The sequence below is a fragment of the Giraffa tippelskirchi genome, chromosome 10, assembly GCF_054371585.1.
Source record: "Giraffa tippelskirchi isolate mGirTip1 chromosome 10, T2T-mGirTip1v1.2.pri, whole genome shotgun sequence".
Classification (NCBI taxonomy): domain Eukaryota; kingdom Metazoa; phylum Chordata; class Mammalia; order Artiodactyla; family Giraffidae; genus Giraffa; species Giraffa tippelskirchi.
Window position 1 is genome coordinate 25,607,794 of NC_137284.1, and position 23,837 is coordinate 25,631,630.

A 23,837-nucleotide genomic window follows, 5' to 3' on the forward strand; every position below is an offset into this window, starting at 1 on the left:
TTTGCCTGTCTGTTAGGTATAGATAGTGGAGCTTTTTCATTTACTGCTGTATCCTTGGGTAACATAAACTTGCATACCTCTCAATATGAGTGAGACATTTATCTTTTTTCTACATTTATGGTCATTTTCATTTATTTTGCTGGATCATTCTGTTTATATATTTTGTCTATTTTCCTGTCAAGCTGTTAGGTTTTCTTTTTTTTTCCTTGATTATTTTGGGGGAACTGTTTACATATTTATTATCACCTCCTTGCCCATGAAGGAAATTGAGAGGGGACAATTGTTAGAACCCGGGAGACAGTCAGTGAACTTCAGTGGAGGGAGGGTTAGAGCTCTCCTGAATCCAGCCTCAGAAAGGAAGAAATTTACACTCTCCTCCCTCCTTCCAGTCATCTGTAGGAAGCCAGAGATGAGAGGAACTCTTTGATGTCTATAACCAGTCACCCTCCCAAGGAGAAAAAAGCAGGGTAGCGATGGATAGAAAAGGGATCTGCTGAGACAAACCGAAGATATCAGCTGGATATCATTGGATGTATTTCCCTTTTGGGAAAAAAAAATGTAATCCAACCATTATTATGCTAGAACTTCCTGACTAATGATTCTAATAACTTCGGAAGAATTCACACAATTTAACCTTTTATTTTAAGGTTAAAGTAGAAGATCTGCTGAAAGACGGCATAGCAACCCACTCCAGTATTCTTGCCTGGAGAATCCCCTTGGACAGAGGAGCCTGGTGGGTTATAGTCCATGGGGTCGCAAAGAGGCAGACATGACTGAGCCTCTAAGCAGAGCACAGCACAGCACAGTCAACAGTGGATTTGATTGAATACCTAAGTGTTGTTGAAAGTGTTAGTTGCTCAGTTGTGTCCAACTCAGCAACCCCATGAACTGTAGCCTCTGTTCATAGAATTCTCCAGGCAAGAATACTAGAATGGGCATTCCCTTCTCCAGGGGATCTTCCCGACCCAGGGATTGAACCCAGGTCTCCTGCATTGCAGGCAGATTCTTTACTATCTAAGCCACCAGGGAAGCCCTCTGAGCCACCAGGAAGTCATCAATACCTAAATGGCTTGCTGAATAGCTAGGTTAGAAGGATGCTAAAACCATTAAATGAGATACAGAAAAATGAAGATTATACCTAAAAGAACCTGTCTTAGAGTGAGTGCCATTTGTGTTTAAGGGGAATAGTTTGAAAAGCTATTAGGGTTTAAAGGAGGAGGAATGGGTATTAGAAAATGCACTAGAGGCATGCCTTAATAACAACCAACATGCTCTTAATGGTTTTAGGGGGGTGTAGATTTTACTTACCTCAGGGACAATTGTTCAAATATTTTATGACATGCATGGCATAGGTGCAAACCATCCAGAATGTACATTTGAATAAATGAACCAGAAGCAATTAGCATCAATATAGTTTAGTATTTCTAATTGGTCCGAGTATCTACTTAGATAGGATTGCTCTAGGACTGAAGACATTTAATTCCATCCCCTGGGGATCTTATTCAGTTTCATGGTTTTAATTACCATTGATATGTTGCCACACTCAATTTGAAGTTTCTAGTATAGACATCTCCCCTGACCTTCAGGCTTAAATATCTAAGTCTTTCCCCACTGTATGCATTTGAATGTCTAAAGACATTCCAATATTTATGTGTCTAAAATGTATTTTTTCCCCAGACAAGAAGCTGCTCAATTGAAATCTTTCATATCTCAACTACACACGATCTGTTCTTCTAGTTGTTCAAGTTAAAAATTATCATCACTATTGTTTATACATTACATACAATAAAATGCATGTTAGGTGTACAGTTTGACAAATTTTAACAAATCCCAGCAGTCAAGATACAGATTTCCATTACCTCAGGAAAAAAGCTTCCTTTTTTTCTGTTTTACCCTTGCCCTAGGCAAGCTCTGATTTTTTAAAAAATTTTTTTTCTAAAGTGACATGTGAGTGGAATCATACTGTATATACTATATTTTATGTCTGGCTCCTGGAGTTTTTGTTCAGCACAATGTTGCTGAAACTCATCCATACCTCCATGTGATACTGATAAATTGAATCTTGTTGAATATCTCCATAATTTTTTGGTTTCTTTTGTTTTATTGCTAAGTAATATTCCATTGTATGGATATACCAGCATTTGTTTATCCATTCACCTGTTTGATGGATATTTGAATTGTTTTCAGCTTTATAAATGAAACTGTTAGGAATATTCATGTAAGAGGTGTTTATATAGACATATATTTTCATTTCTTTGTGTTAATTTCCTAGGAGAAGTTTTCTGGGTCATATGGAAAGAGTATGTGTAACTTTATATGAAATTGCAAAAATGTTTTTAAAAGGGGTTGTGTATTTTTCATTCCCACCAGTAATGCGTGAGAGTTGTTGCTCTCCGAGCTCCCGAGAACTTGATATTGTCAGCTTTTAATTTAGTGGTTGAGTGAATGATATCTCATGGTTTCAGTTCTCATTTCCCTGATGAATGATAATGTTACACATCTTTTCACGGGCTTATTGACCATTCATACATCTTCTGTTAACTATATGTTCAAATCTTTTCTGTATTTTAGAAATTGGATTATCTTTTACTAACTTTTAAAAAGTTTGAAGGCAAGACCTTTGTCAGTTTTGTGTATTCCAAACATCTTCTCCCAATCTGTGACTTTCCTTTTTTTTTTAACTTAACACTGTTTTTAAAAAAAACAAATTTTCAAAGTTTCAAAGTTCAGATTCTCATTCTTTTTTTTTTTTAATGAACCATGCTTTTTGTGCTCTAAGAAATATTTGTCTGTACCAAAGAGAGGAGATTTTCTCAGATTTTCTACAGTTTTATACTTTTAACTCTTACCTTTGGTCTGGGATTCATTTTGAGTTAACTTTTGTAGATGATTTATGGTGATAATTAAATTTATTTGCTTTTTACTATGCATATGTAGCACGTGCTATCATTTCCTCATAGAACCTTTGTGGAAACTGACCATGTAGGTGTGAGTTTATTTATAAACTCTGCTTTGCCCCATCATATGTCTATTCTTCTGACAATATTACACTGTCTTGATTACTCTCAGTTCAGTTCAGTTCAGTTCATTCGCTCAGTCGTGTCTGACTCTTTGCGACATCACGAACCGCAGCACGCCAGGCCCCCCCCCATCCATCACCAACTCCTGGAGTTTACCCAAACCCATGTCCATCGAGTCGGTCATGCCATCCAGCCATCTCATCCTCTGTCGTCCCCTTCTCCTCCGCCCCTAATCCTTCCCAGCATCAGGGTCTTTTCCAATGAGTCAACTCTTCGCATCAGGTGGCCAAAGTATTGGAGTTTCAGCTTCAACATCAGTCCTTCCAATGAACACCCAGGACTGACCTCCTTTAGGATGGACTGGTTGGATCTCCTTACAGTCCAAGGGACTCTCGAGAGTCTTCTCCAACACCACAGTTCAAAAGCATCAATTCTTTGGCGCTCAGCTTTCTTCACCATCCAACTCTCACGTCCATACATGACTACTGAAAAAACCATAGCCTTCACTAGAAGAACCTTTGTTGACAAAGTAATATCTCTGCTTCACTTTATAGTAAGTGTATGAAAATCAGAGTGTTTCCAATTTACTCTTCTTTATCAAAATTGTTTGGCTACTCAGAATCTACATTTTTCATATAAATTTTACAACCAGCTTGACAAGTCTAAAAAAATTATTATTGATTTTTTGATTGGTATTGCTCAGAATCTATAGATTAATTTCAGGAGAATTTACATCTTAACGATATTGATTTTTAAATACATGAACATAAAATATATCTCTGTTTTGATATGTTTTAGTATATATCAGCAATGTTTTCATTTTTAATGTGCAAGTATTATACATATATGTTAAATCTGTCCATAGATGCTTCATATTTTTGATCCTCATGTAAATATATATTTGTTTATTTCCAATTGGACATTGCTCTCTCTCTCTCGTATCTCTATCTTGGATTTTAAAAATATACAGATTTAAAACACCTGGCATAATAATTAAAAAGTTAGGACTTAAGGTGTTCAAGTTATGTGTAATGAAAGACAGATATTATTGCCAACTTCTGTGTAGCACCAGTAATAAAAGTTTTCAATTCTATTTATAGAGAAGAGGCTCTAACATATCTTTTTACAAATAAGTTAGATTAAATTTAATGAGTTGAAAAGACACAGACAAGTTATGCTTATGGTAAGTTTATAATAATGTGAAAACTAATTTTAATATCATGGTAATATTATTAAAAAGGCAAGAAAAATGTGTGCATTAAATGTAGCCACTTATATTAAAAAATTCAGTGCTTGGACAAAACTAGAAGTAAATACACTGAACAGTTACTAAAGCAGCAAGGAAATAGGAATGATTTTAAAAATACATTTTTAGTAGGTTTAGTGTTACTGTTTTATAATGAAAAGTGAACATATTTGGCACATGATGGAAATATTATAAGGTTATTAATTCTAAATTTTTAGTCTATGGAATGTTAATTGTATCATTTTGTAATCAAGTCCTTTGGTGATCTTCATTTAATATATTTAAAATTTTATCACAGAAGGCTTTTTACCAGTCATTTAGGTAACTTTTTATACCTTGCATTCTCAGCATTCTTAATGTGGTGGTACTGGTTAAACCATGACTCCAGGGCCAACTTATTCTTTAGGCATGGGAGGCACAAAATACTTTTTGGAGCCCATGGAAATGTTTTAATTTTAATTTATTTTAAAATCAAAGTTTAATCACATCTATTATTTTTTATTAAAAATTTTAATAGAAAAAGGGACCCATGAAAGGCATAATATGGTCCTATATAGCTTCTTAGAGTATGAGTGTTTCATTTCCATTAACAATTCTGTGATGACTCCTGGTAAAACATCTGAGAAAAGTAATAACTTGTGGATCTCATGAAGGATCCCAAGAAAATTAAAAGTGCTAAGTTGAAATATTTCAGCCCAACACAAAATAATATGCTTTATACAGTGACCAACATCCATCATGTATCTGTCTTTTTTTTTTTAAGTAACGGCAGTATTAACTCATGTATACATAGTAGGCTCTTCAGTTTACAGAGCTGAGACTTCCCAGCTTAGTCACCAGTTGCTTGGGTCTCTAGCATGTTCCAGAAAAACAACAGTTTAAACAAAACGTTGCATGGCAAGAACTGAAATTCTTTATTGATAATTTAATTAGATAATTTATAATTTCATTATACTATGAAATATAGTACTTGCCTTTTTGTGCCATAGGTTGTTTTCCTTTCAAATATTATTGATTATCCCAGATGTTTTTTTAGTGAATTGCTTTCATATTCTAAAAATAATAGTAACTGATGATGGAAGACAACTCAGCATTTAAGTAATTAAGTGACTTTTTCCTCCCAGTATTCTGCTAATGAAATATTTTAATTGTAATGAAAGATCGTTAATCTTTTAGATCTGATTAAAGCTTGGAACCTCTTTCTAAAAAAAGTAGTTACACACACACTTATATGGTAATGGTAACTTCAGTATTTTTTTCAGTAATGAAATATTTTACCCTATTGGGTGAGCTTTTCATACCATACATGGTCCCAGAATAGCTGTAATAATTTTGCTTTCTTTGCCTGATGTATATAGGCATACATAACAGAATTTCTACTACATCTATTTTACTTTACATTTCCATTCTCATGTTTTCCTTTGTTATTTTTTCTGTTCTTTCTTTCTTAATCCAGGTCCACAAATGTTTATTATTTAAAGTTACTGTAAAATGATTTAGGGAAATTTACTTCAAAGTCCCTTTTTTTTTCTTTCATTTATTCTTTATTGTCTTCTTCCTATTTTTGCTCTTCTTTTCTTCTTACTGTCTTCTCCCACCTTCCAAATCTTAAGTATTACACATATACATGCATATTCACACGAGCGATCATACTGGGGTTTGTTTGTTTGCATGTCTGTTTTGGAGGAAATCTTCTTTAATTCTGGGCAGGATTTGCTAACATTCTATTGATTGCTTCACAGTCTGCCAAGCGATACAATTTGTTCCTGAGGCGGCGTCTTCTGGTAACCAGTATGGAATGATACTGCCTGTGCTTTGGATGGATGCATTGCTAGCCTGAGTCATTTTTGTTGCAATGAATGCTGTTAATTTGAGGGACTTTGTCATTGGTTCCTATTCCCCAGGCAACTGAGATTTTAGAATGGTGATTCATAATCTTTTCGGGGTCTGATTTAAGCTTTGGAACCTCTTCCTTAAAAAAATGTAATTGCAAACACACAAATACACACACTTGCACATACACACTTTCAATTTACATACAGTTTCAGAAGTTTATGAATTCCCATGAAGAATCCAAGTTTATGAACCTCAGAATAACTACCTCATTCAATAGCCACCTGGATGTTTGCCTTACTATAAACAGGCATTTCCAAGAACAAATACAAATAAAATCAAATATAAATAAAAAGATACACGCACACATTGCAAAAAAAGTGATCTTAATGTCATGTCTTGTGCAAAACAAAAGAATGAGATGTTTTCATAGTTCTCAGTTATATGTAACAAAATTACCATGTTTTTTGCCCCAGATGACTTCAGCCAGTTTCTGTGAACAGTCCTAAGGACGTCTACCTCATTGTGTTTACAGGGCTACTGGTGATTTCTCTGTATTTTAAAAATTTTTTACAGTTTATAGTTAGGGAATGACATAATGATAGAGATTTGGGTTTTTCTAGGTAGCCTTTCATTTTTGAGAGAAGGGAATGACATATGCTCATGGACAGAGGAGCCTGGCAGACTGCAGTCTGTGGGGTTGCAAAGAGTTGGACATGACTGAGCAACTAAGCACAGCACATTTTGACTGAACATTCAGGAAATAATTGGATTAAATAGTCTAGCTACTTTGTTTGTTCCCTAATGGAAAAAAACTCTGAGTGTGATTTTTGTTGATTTCTATATGCACATCTTCTGTCTCCAGAACTTCTCTTTGTGGACCTAAATTTAGCTGTTCAAACAAGCAATATGAATCTTTACCAATATGTGTCATTTAAAAAAAAAAACTCTACCAGGCAAAATATGACTGACCAGACTTAGAGCAAAAAGATTATTATTTTTCCCTCTAATTTTTTGCTTTGATTGTATTTAATCTAATTAGTATTATTTTCCCTTCTCCAGTGTGGTTATTTCATAAAATATGCTAATCCTGTGACAACTTACAAGAGCTCAAATAATTTTTCATTTTGTTCACTTTTTTAGTGATTTATAATCAAGATCTATAACATGATAACAGTTTGAATTTTTCATGTTTTTTTTTTTACTTTCTTTTATGAGAAGAGAGATGACTGTGTATCCTTTGGGGTGCAAAAAACTCAGACATAACATTTAAATGACTGAATCTTGATATGTAATCTCTACACTCCTTGAATATTTTTTGTTTCTTCGTTCTTTTTTCACTCATTTCCTCCTGTGCATTGGGAGCTAGTTCTTTCTGAGACATACCAGTTATGTATTCATATAAATAAAATACAGTTATTCTGTTCATAAACCACAGATCAAACATGAGATTTTTTTCTTATTCTTACTTGAACTGATCTACATCCAGTCTTTTTTATGGGTGATTTGCCTGGCCTGACTTGAATGAAAAGCAGCATAGAATACCATCAAAGAAACTCATACACTGAAGTAAATACCAGTTATGAAAATTAAAAACCCAGTTTCCCATTCACTAGTTAGCTCAAGCAGTTGGAAAGTTGTCTATGTTATAAATTTGCATCACAGGGTTAGAGAGATCTCTGATATGCACTGTATCATCTATTTACATCATTCTAGGTATTATATGTGGACTGTTCCAAATATTAACTATTACATATTACGTATAAACTCCCAAGAGGACCAAATCAGTGAAACTTAAAATCTCCTCTTTTTGAAGCTCTCTGATGTTTTTATAGTTTTGAAAGGGGAGGAATTAATGAACTTACATGTGAAGGGTAAATTTGCAAGTTTGACCATTTTACTGAGAGAATTGATAACACAGATTTAAACAATGGATTGATTTTGGCTCACTTAAATAATCATTGTTGAAAAGGAGATTTGTATGTGAGTTTACTTGAAGCCAGCTAGCAAGCTAACTTGCTTTCTAATTTTTAGCTGCATCTTGATTTTATTTTAATCCTTCAAAAAGTTAATTAAAAAGTAGAAATGTTATGAAAACATAGCATGAGCATTAATTATGTTTTTGTTCTTGCAGTGAGATTCATTAATTAGTCTATAATTAATTATACCCCTAAAGTAGTATGTGACCATGAATTATTTGTTGGACTAATTGGTATTTTGCTTAATGAAGTAACAAGTCTCTCTCTGAATATGCTTTTGGGATCAATGTATACATTTATTCATTTTATATTTTGGTATAATTGTAGCATTTTTATTATATGTGCATGTAGTCAATATGCTTAGTTTCATCTTGAGTCTTCATTGTTTAATATGTAACTTCTTTATGGATGTGACTTTCTAAAATAAGCATGATCTTCCACTGATGATGGAAGATCTGTCATCTGTCATTTCCAGAAAATGAAATTAGATGGTGACCAAATTTTAACTTAATTTCTTTCATGTTTTTGCCATCTGAAAATAAAACTAATTTAAAGCTGTGCCATTCATGTCTCCTGCAGTTTAAAAAAGATGAACAAAGCAAAGATTCTATCTTCTTCAGAGATGGGATTAGGAAAATTGATTTTGTGCTTTCCTATGTTGATGACATAAAGAAAGAAGCAGAACTGAAGGCGGTAAGTACTTACGAGAGAGAGATGGGAATAATAAAAAGAAGTACATTCCATAATTTGACAAGGAAGTTTCCACTGAATTACTTTGTAGAAGTTAGCAGCCCCGGAGTATTTCTGGAAGCAGAAACTGAGTGGAAAGACTACAAAATATGCAACCCAAAAATGCATATGTAATTTCAATTTTTTTTTTTTTTAACATTTTGGACAGTGGCTTCTTTTTGTAGCTCACCTTTGTTCTTAAATGTGACCACCAGAATTTGAGGTGTATGTATAAATATAATATTTATCTTTTGTATTCAATTTCATTTCAGCTTTCATTAATCTATTCTATCTGAAATAGCCTTGACATTATGTTCTTTCTGAACTTACATTATCACTTTCTAAACTTACATTATTTATTTATTTTTTTAACTTGTTTACTGTCTCCAACACCATAAAGTAAGTTCACAAAACCAAAGACTTTATCTTGTTTGTTACTGTATACTCAAATGCCTAGAGGAGTAGTTGGAGAATAATGGATGGTTAATAAATATTGGTTGGTTGGTTTAGTGCCTGAGTTGTGTCCAACTCTTTTGCGACCCCATGGACTGTAGCCCGCCAGGCTCCTCTGTCCATGGGGTTTTCCAGACAAGAATGCTGGAGTGGATTGCCATTTCCTTCTCCAGGGGATCTTCCTGATGCAGGGATTGAACCTGGGTGGCCTGCTTTGCAGGCTGATTCTTTGCTGATTGAGCCATTAAATATTTGAGGTGTCCTGCAGTCCATGGGGCCTCAAAGAGTTTGATATGACTTAGTGACTGAACAACAACAGCAGTGGGTAAGCATATAAATACACATTTACTAACATGCTTAACACAGGAAATAAATGTCCCATAAAGTAAAAAACTAGAGACATTATGTAAGTCCCTGTACATATCTCTCTCTGCCCTTTTCTTCTACTCTTTCCCTGGAAACTCTTCCACCAGGCCATTAAAATTCATTCACTGTCCCCACTTTCAGCTCTAGTCTGAATGTCTCTTCAAGCCTAGCTTCTCCTGGGGATTTGATTCCTTCCCCAGCAGCCCTCTTAAGTGGTGGCGGCTTTTCCCCTGCAGACTGTCTTTCCGGAGATGGATGAATGCCTACTCTCCTTGTATCTTGATTCCAGTCCTTCCTCCCTTGCTTAGCCCTAAAACTCCTGAGCTTCAAATCTCATCAATTATCACTACCCAGCATTGTTGCTGCCCTTATTCTGTCCCTGATCTTCCAACAGGGAAGATTTTGTTGACAAAAAGTTTCTCAACAATTTCAGCTCCTGGTTCACTATTACTCTCTACACCCAAGCTCCTTTTTTAATTATTTATAATCTCAATGCATGTATAGATGATTATTTTGGCATCCTGGCCTCTCTGTTCCTTGAACTCCCTTTTCCAGTTATCTTAGTCTCTAATTCAGCCCTTCATTTCCCTAGAACTTGCCATTACTAATAGCTACAACTCTTTACAATCTCATTCCAAGTACTCAGGTGTCTGACCAATACCCTTCTTCCTTCAACTGCACCAGGACCAGATTAAATATAATTACATTAATCTTCTTACTGCTGCTCCTTATCTTTATGCTCTTTTTTATGCTTGTTCAGTTTAAATCTCATATCAAATTATACTTTATGGCATATGCCATCAAACCCCTTGCTCCTCTCTCAATCATACTTAACTTTGCAAAACAACTTAGTTAAACCCAACTGTCTACCTACTGCATGCCAGAACCATGCAGGAAGAAAGACATATAACTCGCTTACTGACTTTATCTCGTATTTGTGCCAGTGGACCTCAACTAGGTCCTTAATGCTGTCTGGCAGTCACACTTTACTTCTTTAAATTATTCAGTTTCCCAATCTGCTGGATGACTGTTTTATAACCTTTTCTCTCTCTTATCTTGGATGTATCCTCCTTATTTTCAAGCTTGGCTGACCACTTTTCTAAGTCACTGAGAAAACTGAAGCAAGTAGAAGATAAATATGAATTTTCATTACCATATCTGTCCATCTACCAGTATCTTCATCTGTGTAATCTACCTTTCTTTCTGTTACCACAGATGAGCTGTCTATCCTTCTATCTAAAGCCAAGAGCTCTGGTTGTGTCCTGAATCCATTTTTAGGGATCAGAAAGACTACCCCCAGGTTTGCTGATTCATTAAAAGACCTCACAGGACACAGCATGCAGCCATACTCAATGGCTATGTTTTATTGCAATGAAATCAAAGAAAGGCAATGCCAAAGAATGCTCAAACTACCGCACAATTGCACTCATCTCACACGCTAGTAAAGTAATGCTCAAAATTCTCCAAGCCAGGCTTCAGCAATACATGAACCGTGAACTTCCAGATGTTCAAGCTGGTTTTAGAAAAAGCAGAGGAACCAGAGATCAAATTGCCAATATCCGCTGGATCATCGAAAAAGCAAGAGAGTTCCAGAAAAACATCTATTTCTGCTTTATTGACTATGCCAAAGCCTTTGACTGTGTGGATCACAATAAACTGTGGAAAATTCTGAAAGAGATGGGAATACCAGACCATCTGACCTGTCTCATGAGAAACCTGTATGCAGGTCAGGAAGCAACAGTTAGAACTGGACATGGAACAACAGACTGGTTCCAAATAGGAAAGGGAGTATGTCAAGGCTGTATATTGTCACCCTGCTTATTTAACTTCGATGCAGAGTACATCATGAGAAACGCTGGGCTGGAAGAAACACAAGCTGGAATCAAGATTGCCAGGAGAAATATCAATAACCTCAGATATGCGGATGACACCACCCTTATGGCAGAAAGTGAAGAAGAACTAAAGAGCCTCTTGATGAAAGTGAAAGAGGAGAGTGAAAAAGTTGGCTTAAAGCTCAACATTCGGAAAACTAAGATCATGGCATCTGGTCCCATCACTTCATGGGAAATAGATGGGGAAACAGTGGAAACAGTGTCAGACTTTATTTTTTTGGGCTCCAGAATCACTGCTGATGGTGATTTCAGCCATGAAATTAAAAGACGCTTACTCCTTGAAAGGAAGGTTATGGCCAACCTAGATAGCATATTTAAAAGCAGAGACATTACTTTGCCAACAAAAGTCCGTCTATTCAAGGCTATGGTTTTTCCAGTGGTCATGTATGGATGTGAGAGTTGGATGGTGAAGAAAGCTGAGTGCAGAAGAATTGATGCTTTCAAACTGTGGTGTTGGAGAAGACTCTTGAGAGTCCCTTGGACTGCAAGGAGATCCAACCAGTCCATCCTAAAGGAGATCAGTCCTAGGTGTTCATTGGAAGGACTGATGTTGAAGCTGAAACTCCAATATTTTGGCCACCTCATGCGAAGATTTGACTCATTGGAAAAGACCCTAATGCTGGGAAGGACTGGGGGCTGGAGGAGAAGGGGACAACAGAGGATGAGATGGTTGGATGGCATCACTGACTTCATGGACATGGGTTTGGGTAAACTCTGGGAGCTGGTGAAGGACAGGGAGGCCTGGCGTGCTGCGATTCATGGGGTTGCAAAGAGTCGGACACGACTGAGCGACTGAACTGAACTGAACTGAAGTAAAGCAAAATCAGCAAAAGGAAAAAGATGCATGGGACAAAACCAGAGAAAACCAGGAGCAAGCTTGTACGAGTTCTCACCAGGTGGACGGGAGTCATGAGATGCACGTGATTTTTCCAGTAACAATGTGTGACATTGCACTGGAAGTGTTGACTGCTGGGGAAGCTTATTAATGATGCAGCGCTGTAGGATTTTACTTGTCACCTTCTGCTGAGCTCATACCAATATTTCATAGTCCTGAAGGGAAGCTGTTGTTCAGTATAAATGACATAGTTTGCACAAAATAGATGAAGTGAAGTCAGCCACTCTTAGTAGTTCTGAGAGTGGTGGGAACACTCCCCCAAACCAGTTTCCCAACACCAGAACCAACCTTGTAGGCAGGCCTCTCTAAGAATAGCCGTTGTAAGCCTGTTACAGTATGCCTACTTAGAGACATTGCTTTTATCATTCTTTCTCCCTTAAACTGCATTTTGTGTTGTTCTTTACTGAATCATTTCTTTCAACAAGTGAATGTGCTCTTAATTTTTCCATATTTAAACAATAAAAATTTAAAAAGCAAGAACAAAAACCTTCTCTTGATCTCAGTTTCCCTGCCAGCTACTGTCAATATCTCAGTTTCCTTTTGGCTCAATTTTCTCTTAAACCCATTCCTGTCAGGCCTTAAACTCACCCACTCTGCTCATCTTTATATAAATGAATCTAGTGTTCAAGTCTCAACCCTCATTTTGCTTGACCTGTTAGCAGCATCTGCCACCACTTATCATTCCTTTCTCTATGCTGCACATTCTTGACTTGGCTTCCAAGTCTCCACATTCTTTCAGTTTTCTTCTTATTTCACTAGCCACTCCTTTTCCGTCTTTCCTTCTCCCTGATCCCTTTTAGCAGAGTGCCTTAGGTTCTGTCCTTTATCCTCTTTTTGTCTCAATCTACATTGATTTCTTTGATGACACATCCAGTCTTACAGTTTTAAAATTGAAGACCATGTTTGTGCTAATTCTGTTTACTTTTCCACTTCATACTTCATTCCCATATGGCTGTGCTGTATCTCTACTCAGAACTCTTACAGAATCTCAGACTCAGCAGGTCTAAAATGAACTCCTGGACTTCTCCCCAAAGCCTGATTCATCTACAAGTCTTCCTCATCTACAGTTATTTGTCATATATTTCAGTAGTTGCAAAGGACAATTTATAGTGTATTGTAAATGGTCCTTAAATCACTTTTTAGCTTATATCCCTAGAAGGTAAATGTCATGGCAATTTGGCACCCATCATCATTTATTTTAAAAAATAAATTATATGAAGAAACTTTTATAACACTTCAAATTTTACATCATTTACTTTTCTCCACCTATATTTTTCCTTCCACTTTCTCTGTGTAATTTTTTCCTAATTTAAGTGTTTTATATTTAGGAAGCTTCTATCGTTTGTTTAATCAAGTTTGCTACAACAAATGTATGTACATTGAAGGGTTTTTATTTCTTCATCAGAACAGTCTAAGCCTTAAGCTTTTTCTTTTGTTTTTTGAGGGATTTTTAATACAATTATGTTGCTGCTAAGTCGCTTCAGTCGTGTCCGACTCTGTGCGACCCCATAGATGGAAGCCCACCAGGCTCTGCCGTCCCTGGGATTCTCCAGGCAAGAACACTGGAGTGGGTTGCCATTGCCTTCTCCAATGCGTGAAAGGGAAAAGTGAAAGTGAAGTCGATCAGTCGTGTCAGACTCTTAGTGACCCCATGGACTGCAGCCTGCCAGGCTCCTCCGTCCATGGGATTTCCCAGGCAAGAGTACTGGAGTGGGGTGCCATTGCATACAATTATACAAGTGCATAATTGGTAAAACTTGAAATACTACAATATTTGACAAGTAATTATCAAACATCAAAAGTAAATTCATCCTAAATGCATTAGTTAATGAAATGAATGCAGGGGCTTTAAACGATATCTTCTTTTTCTTTTAAAAATTTTGTTGATTTATTCATATTTGACTGTGCTTGGTCTTCATTGGTGCTGCACAAACTTTCCTCTAGTTGTGGTCAGAGTGGCTATTCACTTGTGTGGTTTTCAGGCTTCTCATTGGGGTGGCTTCTCTTGTTGAGGAGCATGAGCTCTAGGGTGCATGGAATTCAGTAGTTGCAGCATGTGGGCTTCAGTAGTTGCTACTCCCAGACTCTAAAGCACAGGCTCAATAGTTGTGGCACACAAACTTAGTTGCTCCGTGGCATGCGGGATCCTTCTGGATCAGGTGCTGAACCCATGTCATCTGCCCTGGCAGGCAACTCCTCAGCACTGAGCCACCAGGGAAGCCCAACCAAATTGTCTTTATTCGTAGATGATTGAGAATTATTCCTAGAATGAGATGCTTCAGCTTCAAGTATATTCTTTTTTTTTTATGTTAGTATAAATTAGGCTTGTTCAGATAAATAAGTAGATTGGAATAGAAATAGTACTGTTTTAGCAGCTTTAATCTTTTTGGGTGAACTCCTGAATTACAGCAGGAAATTGCAAAGTGATTTTTCATAAAAGTAATATTTAATGGTCTATCACCTAACAATACTTAGCTCAGCTTTCAGTTTTACTGAAGTTGGAGAACTGGTGTCCACATGTCTCACAAAAGCATTTGTTACTGTAATGAGAGGAGGTATTCACTTTTTTTGGAAGAAAAGCTATGACCAACATAGACAGCATATTAAAAAGGAGAGACATTACTTTGCTGACAAAGGTCCGTGTAGTCAAAGCTATGGTTTTTCCAGTAGTCATGTATGGATGTGAGAGTTAGACTATAAAGAAAGCTGAGCACAGAATTGATGCTTTTGAACTGTGGTGTTGGAGAAGACTCTTAAGAGTCCCTTGGACTGCAAGGAGATCAAACCAGTCAATCTTAAAGAAAATCAGTCTTGAATATTCATTGGAAAGACTGATGCTGAAGCTGAAACTCTAATACTTTGGCCACGTGATGTGAAGAACTGACACATTGGAAAAGACCCTGATGCTGGGAAAGATTGAAGGCAGGATGAGGTGCTTGGATGGCATCACTGACTCCATTGACATGAGTTTAAGTAAGCTCCACGAGTTGGTGATGGACAGGGAAGCCTGGCGTGCTGCAGTCCATGGGGTTGCAAAGAGTTGGACACGACTGGGTGACTGAACTGAACTTACTCACGTTTTTAATACTGATAATGGTACTTTGAATGTCCTTCTCTCCCCTTGTTTTTTGTTTCAGTTTTGCTTTCCTGGAAGATTGCAGCCTGCTTTTTCTTTTGATAACATAGGAGAAGGGCAATTGTGAAAAAGTACCAGATGGGGAGAATTGTTCATAAACATATTCTCACGTGTTGTAAATGTTGGATGTTGGAGAAAAAGAACACATTAAAATTATATTCCTTGTGAAGTTTGAAGATCTCTCAAGGTGGACATATCCATTTGAAGATATGTCCTGTGATATCCTAGTAAAACCTTTTAAAATTTCATTTACTATTTTTCATAGTTATATCATAATTGTTTACATTTAAGTCAGAGTTGCAATTTTTCACACTTACATAAGGGTTAAATCATACTTGCATTATACATAAATCACAGTTACAATTTTTCACACAGTTAAAGGCAAAAACATTTTGAACAGTTAATTATTGTTTTAAAGCTCACAAATAATGATTATTTGCATTTAATTAAATTTAATTTTACTTTTTCTGAGTGAAACTATTCTTCATGATTAAAAAGTCATGATGATATTTTGGCTGAAAATTGCATTAAATATGTCATTTGTTTAAAGTGTGTGATGTAGGACTGAGTCTTCCCAACTAGAAGTATAATATATCTCTGTTTATAAAAATGTTTTATGTTAATTTAGTAAAGTTTTCTGTATTTTTTTTCAGAGAGCAGTCCTACATATTTCCTGGAGATTATTCCTAGATATATTGATGTTTATAGCTATAGTGTGAATTATAATACAGGTGAAAAGCCATTCATGGCACTCAGATGGGGGTAATGCATAGAATGCTTTTATACACAACCAGGGAACATCTGAAGGCCCAGTCGTTGGGTAACAAGTCTGTTTATCACTGGGCAAATAAAAGTATTTTACAGAATTCTACTGATTTGTTTTTCCATAGGAAAGAAGAAAAGAATTTGAACAGAATCTCAGAAAAACTGGTCTTGAGTTGGAAATTGAAGATAAAATGGTAAATGTAGTTATTAGTCTATACCAGAGTCTTGGTTTTTTAAGTTTTGTTTCCTTGTACTCTGACCTTTAACTGACTAGACTTTTGTGTTTGGGAGCAAAATAGTAGCTTTTCTGGCTACCGACATGTACGCTGGGGTTGATAGGGCCTGTGATATTACAGTAAATAACTAGGTCAGTGCTCTGAAGTGGAGATGATGCGTGATGAGTGGAACACTTTAAAAATAGGCATGCATAGTTCTCGTCAGGATCCAGAGAAAGTAAAGACATGGTTTTTGTTTCATATCCGTCTCATTTTGAAGGCGGCCTATAATCTAACACCTTAACTAGTTAACCTGGCTATCTTGCAACACAAACTTTTGGTTAAGGCCTAGACATTTTTTCTGCTCAGTAATATGACTTTTTTTTTTCTAACCTACCATTTACTTGTTGTCTAGAATTTCTTTCCAAATTTCTTTCTTTTTTTTTTTAATAAATTTATTTATTTTAATTGGGGGCTAATTACTTTACAATATTGTAGTAGTTTTTGCCATACGTTGACATGAATCAGCCATGGGTTTACATGTGTTCCCCAAATTGCTTTTAAAGACCTATTTGAGATCCAACCCTGTCCATGAAACTCTAATACTCTAGTTCTAAATTAATATTCTCTACTTCGTATTTATCGCTGAATTTTTTCTTAGTAAACTCTAATAAATATGAATTATACCACATATTCTATCTGGAACTTAACTATTCTCCTTTGTAATGAGCTGTTGTTACCTAAAGGTCTTCTTCTAGGTATAGGCAATACATTGAAACTGGGTAAGAAAAGCGAGAATATCTTATACTTTGTGTGTATTTCTCATATAGCCTAAGTACAGTTCTGAGCTAATAGCTAGTTGTTAAAAACTTAAGAGATTGTCCAGAACTGCATGTGTTTCTATGGATATCAAGCTAGTGTACATTGACCCTAAAATATATTTTTAAAAAGACTCTCACTTTGTATTTCTATATCTCTCTCTCACACACATGCATAATGTGTGTGTGTGTGTATGTATACACATGTCTGCGTGTTGTTATTTTTAGCTGCCAAGTGGTGTCTGACTCTTTTGCAACCCAGTGAACTCTAGCCCACCAGGCTCCTCCATCCATGGGATTTCCCAGGCAAGAATACTGGAATGGGTTGCCATTTCCTTCTCCAGGGGATCTTCCCAACCCATGGATTGAACCTGTGCCCCTCCTGCATTTCAGGCAGATTCTTTACCACTGAGCCACCAGGAAAACCCACATATTATACATATATATATATCATATGTATGATATATATATATGTATATATGAGAAAGAAATGGCAATCCACTCCAGTATCCTTGCCTGGGAAATCCCGTGAACTGAGGAGCCTGGTGGGCTACAGTCCATGGGGTCACAAAGAGCCAGACACAACTGAGCAACTAAACAAGAAGAAGGTATATACCACGGTTTTAAGCATTACTCTTCCAGAAATTTTGCTGAAATTTTTCAAAAAATTGAAAATGCTGTGACATCTTTAATTTGTTTGAGGTTTTGTAAAAATGTTCTTTCTTTAATCAATTTAGTAATCTTTCCACTATTTTGCCTCCATTTTATACAGAACTCTGAAGATGGAAGGACTTATTTTGTCAAGATCCATGCCCCTTGGGAGGTGTTAGTTACTTATGCTGAAGTGTTGGGAATCAAAATGCCTGTTAAGGAGAGTGATATTCCCCGAGCTGACAAAACCCCTTTTAGTTTTATGCTTGGGCCTCTGAAGCTCCCAAGGGATGTGAAGCACCCTACTCCGGAATATTTCACTGCCCAGTTCAGCAGACATCGGCAAGAGCTCTTCCTCATTAAAGATGAGTCAAGCTTCTTTCCGTCCTCATCAAGAAACAGAATTGTAGGTAGAGAAGACCTTTGGGTACATCCCTTCAAGTGTGCTTTTATATGTGTACATGTGCAATACTATGACTACAGGGTGTTTCTGTGTAAATTTTTATGTGTTCCATGGCATTGGGCAGGTTTGAATGTCTGTCTTGGACCACTTAACCCTGTCAACCTCCCTACTTCTCAAATTGTTTAAAAGTGAATAGTTGACAGTGTGAATATAGCAAAGAGAGGCCTCATGCAATATCGGGGAAATGGCTTAATTGAGTGACACCTAGAGGATTTTGATGTTGTAAGATTTTTGTAAAATCATTCTATAATCTTAGCATTTGGTTTTATATATTCAGTGCATATCAGGAGAAATATTGGTCATTCCAAATGGAAATGAAATGTTTTAATTTCTTTATATATGGTGTTGACTGGGAAAAAAAGCAGAACCTAAATGTTGAGAATTATGTTTTATTCAGGGACACTGTCATAGACTATAGCCCAGAAACAGCCTCTCAGATAACTCTGAGGAACTGTTGCAAAGAGGTCATGGAGAACCCAGGATAAAAAGGAGTTTTTGCTAGAAAAAAAGAAAAATGTAGTAGAGCATTAAAAGATTACTGCTCATCACAAAATGCAAATATCTCAGGTTAATAATTTTAGTGCTTTTCTGGGTATGGGAAGATGCAGCAGTCTGGGCTGCATCTTCGATATGCCTCTTAACTATGTAGGACCTGTACCCTGTTTTTCTCTGTCCTGAGTTCCCCACTGTGGGATGGCTGCAGTGGTTAATGGCTTGGTGGCAGGCAGCATTCCTTGTTTATTGAAATGGCAGGCATTATTTTATTTTGCCCACAGTAGACAGCATTTGAGAAACATCAGAGCTTTTTCCTTTCATTTAAAACCATTTTCAGTCTTTTTTAATAATAGTATTTCCTCTCTGTTTGTGGTCCTAGAATCTTTAAATTTCTTATTAAAAATCTCCCACCATTTCTTTGCCCCTGTTTCTTCTTGTTAAGATAAGAGTAATGTCCACCTCATAGGTTACTCTGAGAAATGAGTTGAGGTGTGAATGACTTTGAATAGTTTCTGGAATATATGAGGGATTTACTAAGTATGAGATCCTATTATTATTGATCTGACTTTAGAGGGAAAAAATTCAGGTTCTCTGTTACTCTTTCCCCATGTATGTGTTACCTACTAATGAAATCAGCAGGGTTCTAACAATGACAAGAGTCTTCATCTTGAGATTACTTACTCTTTCCTTGAGGAATGAGAGACTTCATTCCCTTTAGATTCACCACCCCTAAGTGTCTAAGAAGGGTTTTGAAATAATCATTCTTCCAGTCCCTAGATCTGGTTTTTGAAAAATTCACTGACAGGAATATTAAACAAAATGTAATACCTAGAATTTAAATAAAAATGGAAATCAACAAACTAAGAGTTCTCTCCCTTATCTTACCTGGATTAAAAAGCAGCAGCAGCAGGAACAGCAGATCTAAGAGGCAACATTTAAGGGGATGTTGAGCACATGGCATGAAATCAGAAGGCCAGGCTTCAATTCACAAATCTACTTTATAAATAAGATAATCTGTCTTAAAACAGAGAGAATGGTAAAGACTAGCATTATTGGAAGGATCAAATGAAAGTGCCTACATGAAGCTTTCTGTAAACTGTAAATGCTTTCAAAAGTTGCTGGCAATAGGCCATTGAACTTATAGGAATAAGTTAGTAACTTGTTCAGGTATAGAAAGGTCAGTACTCATTTATCTTTACTTGTTTTTGTCACGAGTGCTAATACCTTAGGTTAATTCAGCATTAAAACTCAATAACTTCCCCTCCTTCATAGTGGAGCAATACTCTTCTTGCTGTGTTCAGGCAGTTATTTGGAAAATTGATGTAGAAAAGACCCTTTCTTCCTATCTTCAACTGAAACGCTGTAGTTCATGTACGTATAAACTGTACACTGTTACAAGAGCATCTTTCATTGGTACAGGATTTCATACTTTTCAAAGCATCTTCACAATCATCATGATATCTGAGCCTCACAATGTGTATTTCACAGATGACCTCTCTGTTAGGCTTGGCTGTACTATTTGCCACATAATTTATTCTAAGTTCATTTACTAATTGAAGTGTTCATAGTAATAAAGCTTCTCATATATCTATGTGAAGCAGGTAGTTACAACTTGGAACCAGATGCCTAGACTACACTCCCGTATAGAGACAAGGAAACAGCGATGCTGTCTTTCTTGATGTTTACATTTGAAAGAGACGGTTCCTAGAAAACTTAAGAAAAACACTCCTGAGTTAGAGAACTGGCAAGAAGTTTATTTAGCTTTTAAAAGGATTTGCATACATCTCCGAGGGAAGAGAAAAAGAATTTATAAGTTTCTGAAGGAAATGCTCTAAGGTTTTGCACCAGGGAAATGTCTGTTTTTTCGTTCCTTCCTCCATCCCTCCATCCTTCTTTATTCTCTCTTTTTTCCTTCCCTCCTCTCTTTCTTTCTTACTATTTTGACATATACCAAATGTATGTATCCAAATTGGTATTCTTCTTAGTCACATTTGCAACTATATACTTAAAACAGTGGCACCTCAAATGTGCAAAATAGTTTTGAGTTTCCTTAAAATATACTGTTAATAATAGCAAATATTTAAACAGCACTTACTATATCCTAGACAATGTTTTTTTGTACAATGTAGTGGTTCAATAGTTTTGCTGGTTATACTCCATTTAAATGATAAAATACTGGTTGTATTCCCTGTGCTCTGTACTATATCCGTGTACCCTATTTATTTTGTATATAATAGTTTGTATCTCCTATTTCTTCTCCGTATCTCACCCCTCCCACCTCCTTCTCCCTACTGATGACCACTAGTTTGTTCTCTGTGAATCTGTTTCTGTTTTCTTATATTCACTCATTTTATTTTATTTTTTTTAGATTCTACATATCATAATCTACATATTTGTCTTTCTCTGACTTATTTCACGTAGCGTACTACCCTTCAGGTTCATCAGTGTTATATTGGTGGCAAAATTGAATTCTTTTTTGTGGCTGAGATCTATACTTTTAGATCTGTACTTACCCTTACAGTTTCTCCTTTTGTTATTACTTTATGATAATGAAGTTTAGACACAGGCCTTCCACAGTCCTCTTCTGTTTCATAAATTGTTATCTGAACTATTTATCCTCATCAATCCCATGAAACAAAGTACTTGCTAGGTGAACTAACCAAACTTCAGTTGGACTTCCTTCTTCCCCAAAAGAACCTAAACTGTAACCTGAGTCAGTGTTGGCATGTAGACTCAGTTCAGTTCAGTCGCTCAGTCGTGTCCGACTCTTTGCGACCCGATGAATTGCAGCACGCCAGGCCTCTCTGTCCATCACCAACTCCCGGAGTCTACCCAAACCCATGTCCATCAAGTCGGTTATGCATTCCAACCATCTCATCCTCTGTCGTCCCCTTCTCCTCCCGCCCCCAATCCTACCCAGCATTAGGGTCTTTTCCAATGAGTCAACCCTTCTCATGAGGTGCCCAAAGTATTGGAGTTTCAGCTTCAACATCAGTCCTTCCAATGAACACCCAGGATTGATCTCTTTTAGGATGGATTGATTCGATCTCCTTGCAGTCCAAGGGACTCTCAAGAGTCTTCTCCAACACCACAGTTCAAAAGCATCAATTCTTCGGCGCTCAGCCTTCTTCACCGTCCAACTCTCACATCCATACATGACCACTGGAAAAACCATAGCCTTGACTAGACGGACTTTTGTTGGCAAAGTAATGTCTCTGCTTTTAAATATGCTATCTAGGTTGGCCATAACCTTCCTTCCAAGGAGCAAGCGTCTTTTAATTTCATGGCTGCAATCACCATCAGCAGTGATTTTGGAGCCCAAAAAATTAAAGTCTGACACTGTTTCCACTGTTTCCCCATCTATTTCCCATGAAGTGATGGGACCAAATGCCATGAACTTAGTTTTCTGAATGTTGAGCTTTAAGCCAACTTTTTCACTCTCCTCTTTCACCTTCATCAAGAGGCTCTTTAATTCTTCTTCACTTTCTGCCATAAGGGTGGTGTCATCCGCATATCTGAGGTTATTGATGTTTCTCCTGGCAATCTTGATTCCAACTTGTGTTTCTTCCTGCCCAGCATTTCTCATGATGTACTCTGCATATAAGTTAAATAAGCAGGGCGACAATATACAACCTTGCCGTACTCCTTTTCCTATTTGGAACCAGTCTGTTGTTTCATGTCCAGTTCTAACTGTTGCTTCCTGATCTGCATACAGGTTTCTCAAGGGACAGGTCAGATGGTCTGGTATTCCCATCTCTTTCAGAATTTTCCACAGTTTATTGTGATCCACACAATCAAAGGCTTTGGCATAGTCAATAAAGCAGAAATAGATGTTTTTCTGGTACTCTCTTGCTTTTTTGATGATCCAGCAGATGTTGGCAATTTGATCTCTTGTTCCTCTGCCTTTTCTAAAACCAGCTTGAACATCTGGAAGTTCTTAGTTCATGTATTGCTGAAGCCTGGCTTGTAGAATTTTGAGCATTACTTTACTAGGGTGTGAGATGAGTGCAATTGTGCAGTAGTTTGAGCATTCTTTGGCATTGCCTTTCTTTGGGATTGGAATGAAAACTGACCTTTTCCAGTCCTGTGGCCACTGCTGAGTTTTCCAAATTTGCTGGCATATCGAGTGCAGCACTTTCACAGCATCACCTTTGAGGATTTGGAATAGCTCAACTGGAATTCCATCACCTCCACTAGCTTTGTTCGTGTGATGCTTTCTAAGGCCCACTTGATTTCACATTCCAGGGTGTCTGGCTCTGGGTGAGTGATCACACTATCGTGATTATCTGGGTCATGAAGATCTTTTTTTACAGTTCTTCTGTGTATTCTTGCCACCTCTTCTTAATATCTTCTGCTTCTGTTAGGTCCATACCATTTCTGTCCTTTATCGAGCCTGTCTTTGCATGAAATGTTCCTTTGGTATCTCTAATTTTCTTGAGATCTCTAGTCTTTTCCAATCTGTTGTTTTCCTCTATTTCTTTGCACTGATTGTTGAGGAAGGCTTTCTTATCTCTCCTTGCTATTCTTTGGAACTCTGCATTCAGATGGGAATATCTTTCCTTTTCTCCTTTGCTTTTCGCTTCTCTTCTCTTCCAAGCTATCTGTTAGGCCTCCTCAGACAGCCATTTTGCTTTTTTGCATTTCTTTTCCATGGGGATTTTCTTGATCCCTGTCTCCTGTACAATGTCACGAACCTCTGTCCATAGTTCATCAGGCACTCTGTCTATCAGGTCTAGACCCTTAAATCTTTTTGTCACTTCCACTGTATACTCATAAGGGATTTGATCTAGGTCATACCTGAATGGTCTAGTGGTTTTCCCTACTTTCTTCAATTTAAGTCTGAATTTGGCAATAAGCAGTTCATGATCTGAGCCACAGTCT

General features: G+C 36.8%; 1 protein-coding gene across 4 annotated transcripts in view; it reads left to right on the top strand.

Annotated features, from left to right (window-relative positions):
• The window catches only part of ANO5 (anoctamin 5), a 92,489-nt gene that overhangs the window by 16,437 nt on the left and 52,215 nt on the right, over positions 1-23,837 (top strand). For 3 of the 4 annotated variants that reach the window (XM_081533736.1, XM_081533739.1, XM_081533737.1), the window contains 3 exons: positions 8,658-8,771; positions 16,440-16,508; positions 18,120-18,404. In XM_081533736.1, coding sequence (XP_081389862.1) covers positions 8,658-8,771; positions 16,440-16,508; positions 18,120-18,404 — 468 coding nt within the window. Of the gene's footprint in view, positions 1-6,008; positions 6,051-8,657; positions 8,772-16,439; positions 16,509-18,119; positions 18,405-23,837 lie in introns of all 4 variants that reach the window. The other variant, XM_081533735.1, reaches the window with a different exon arrangement.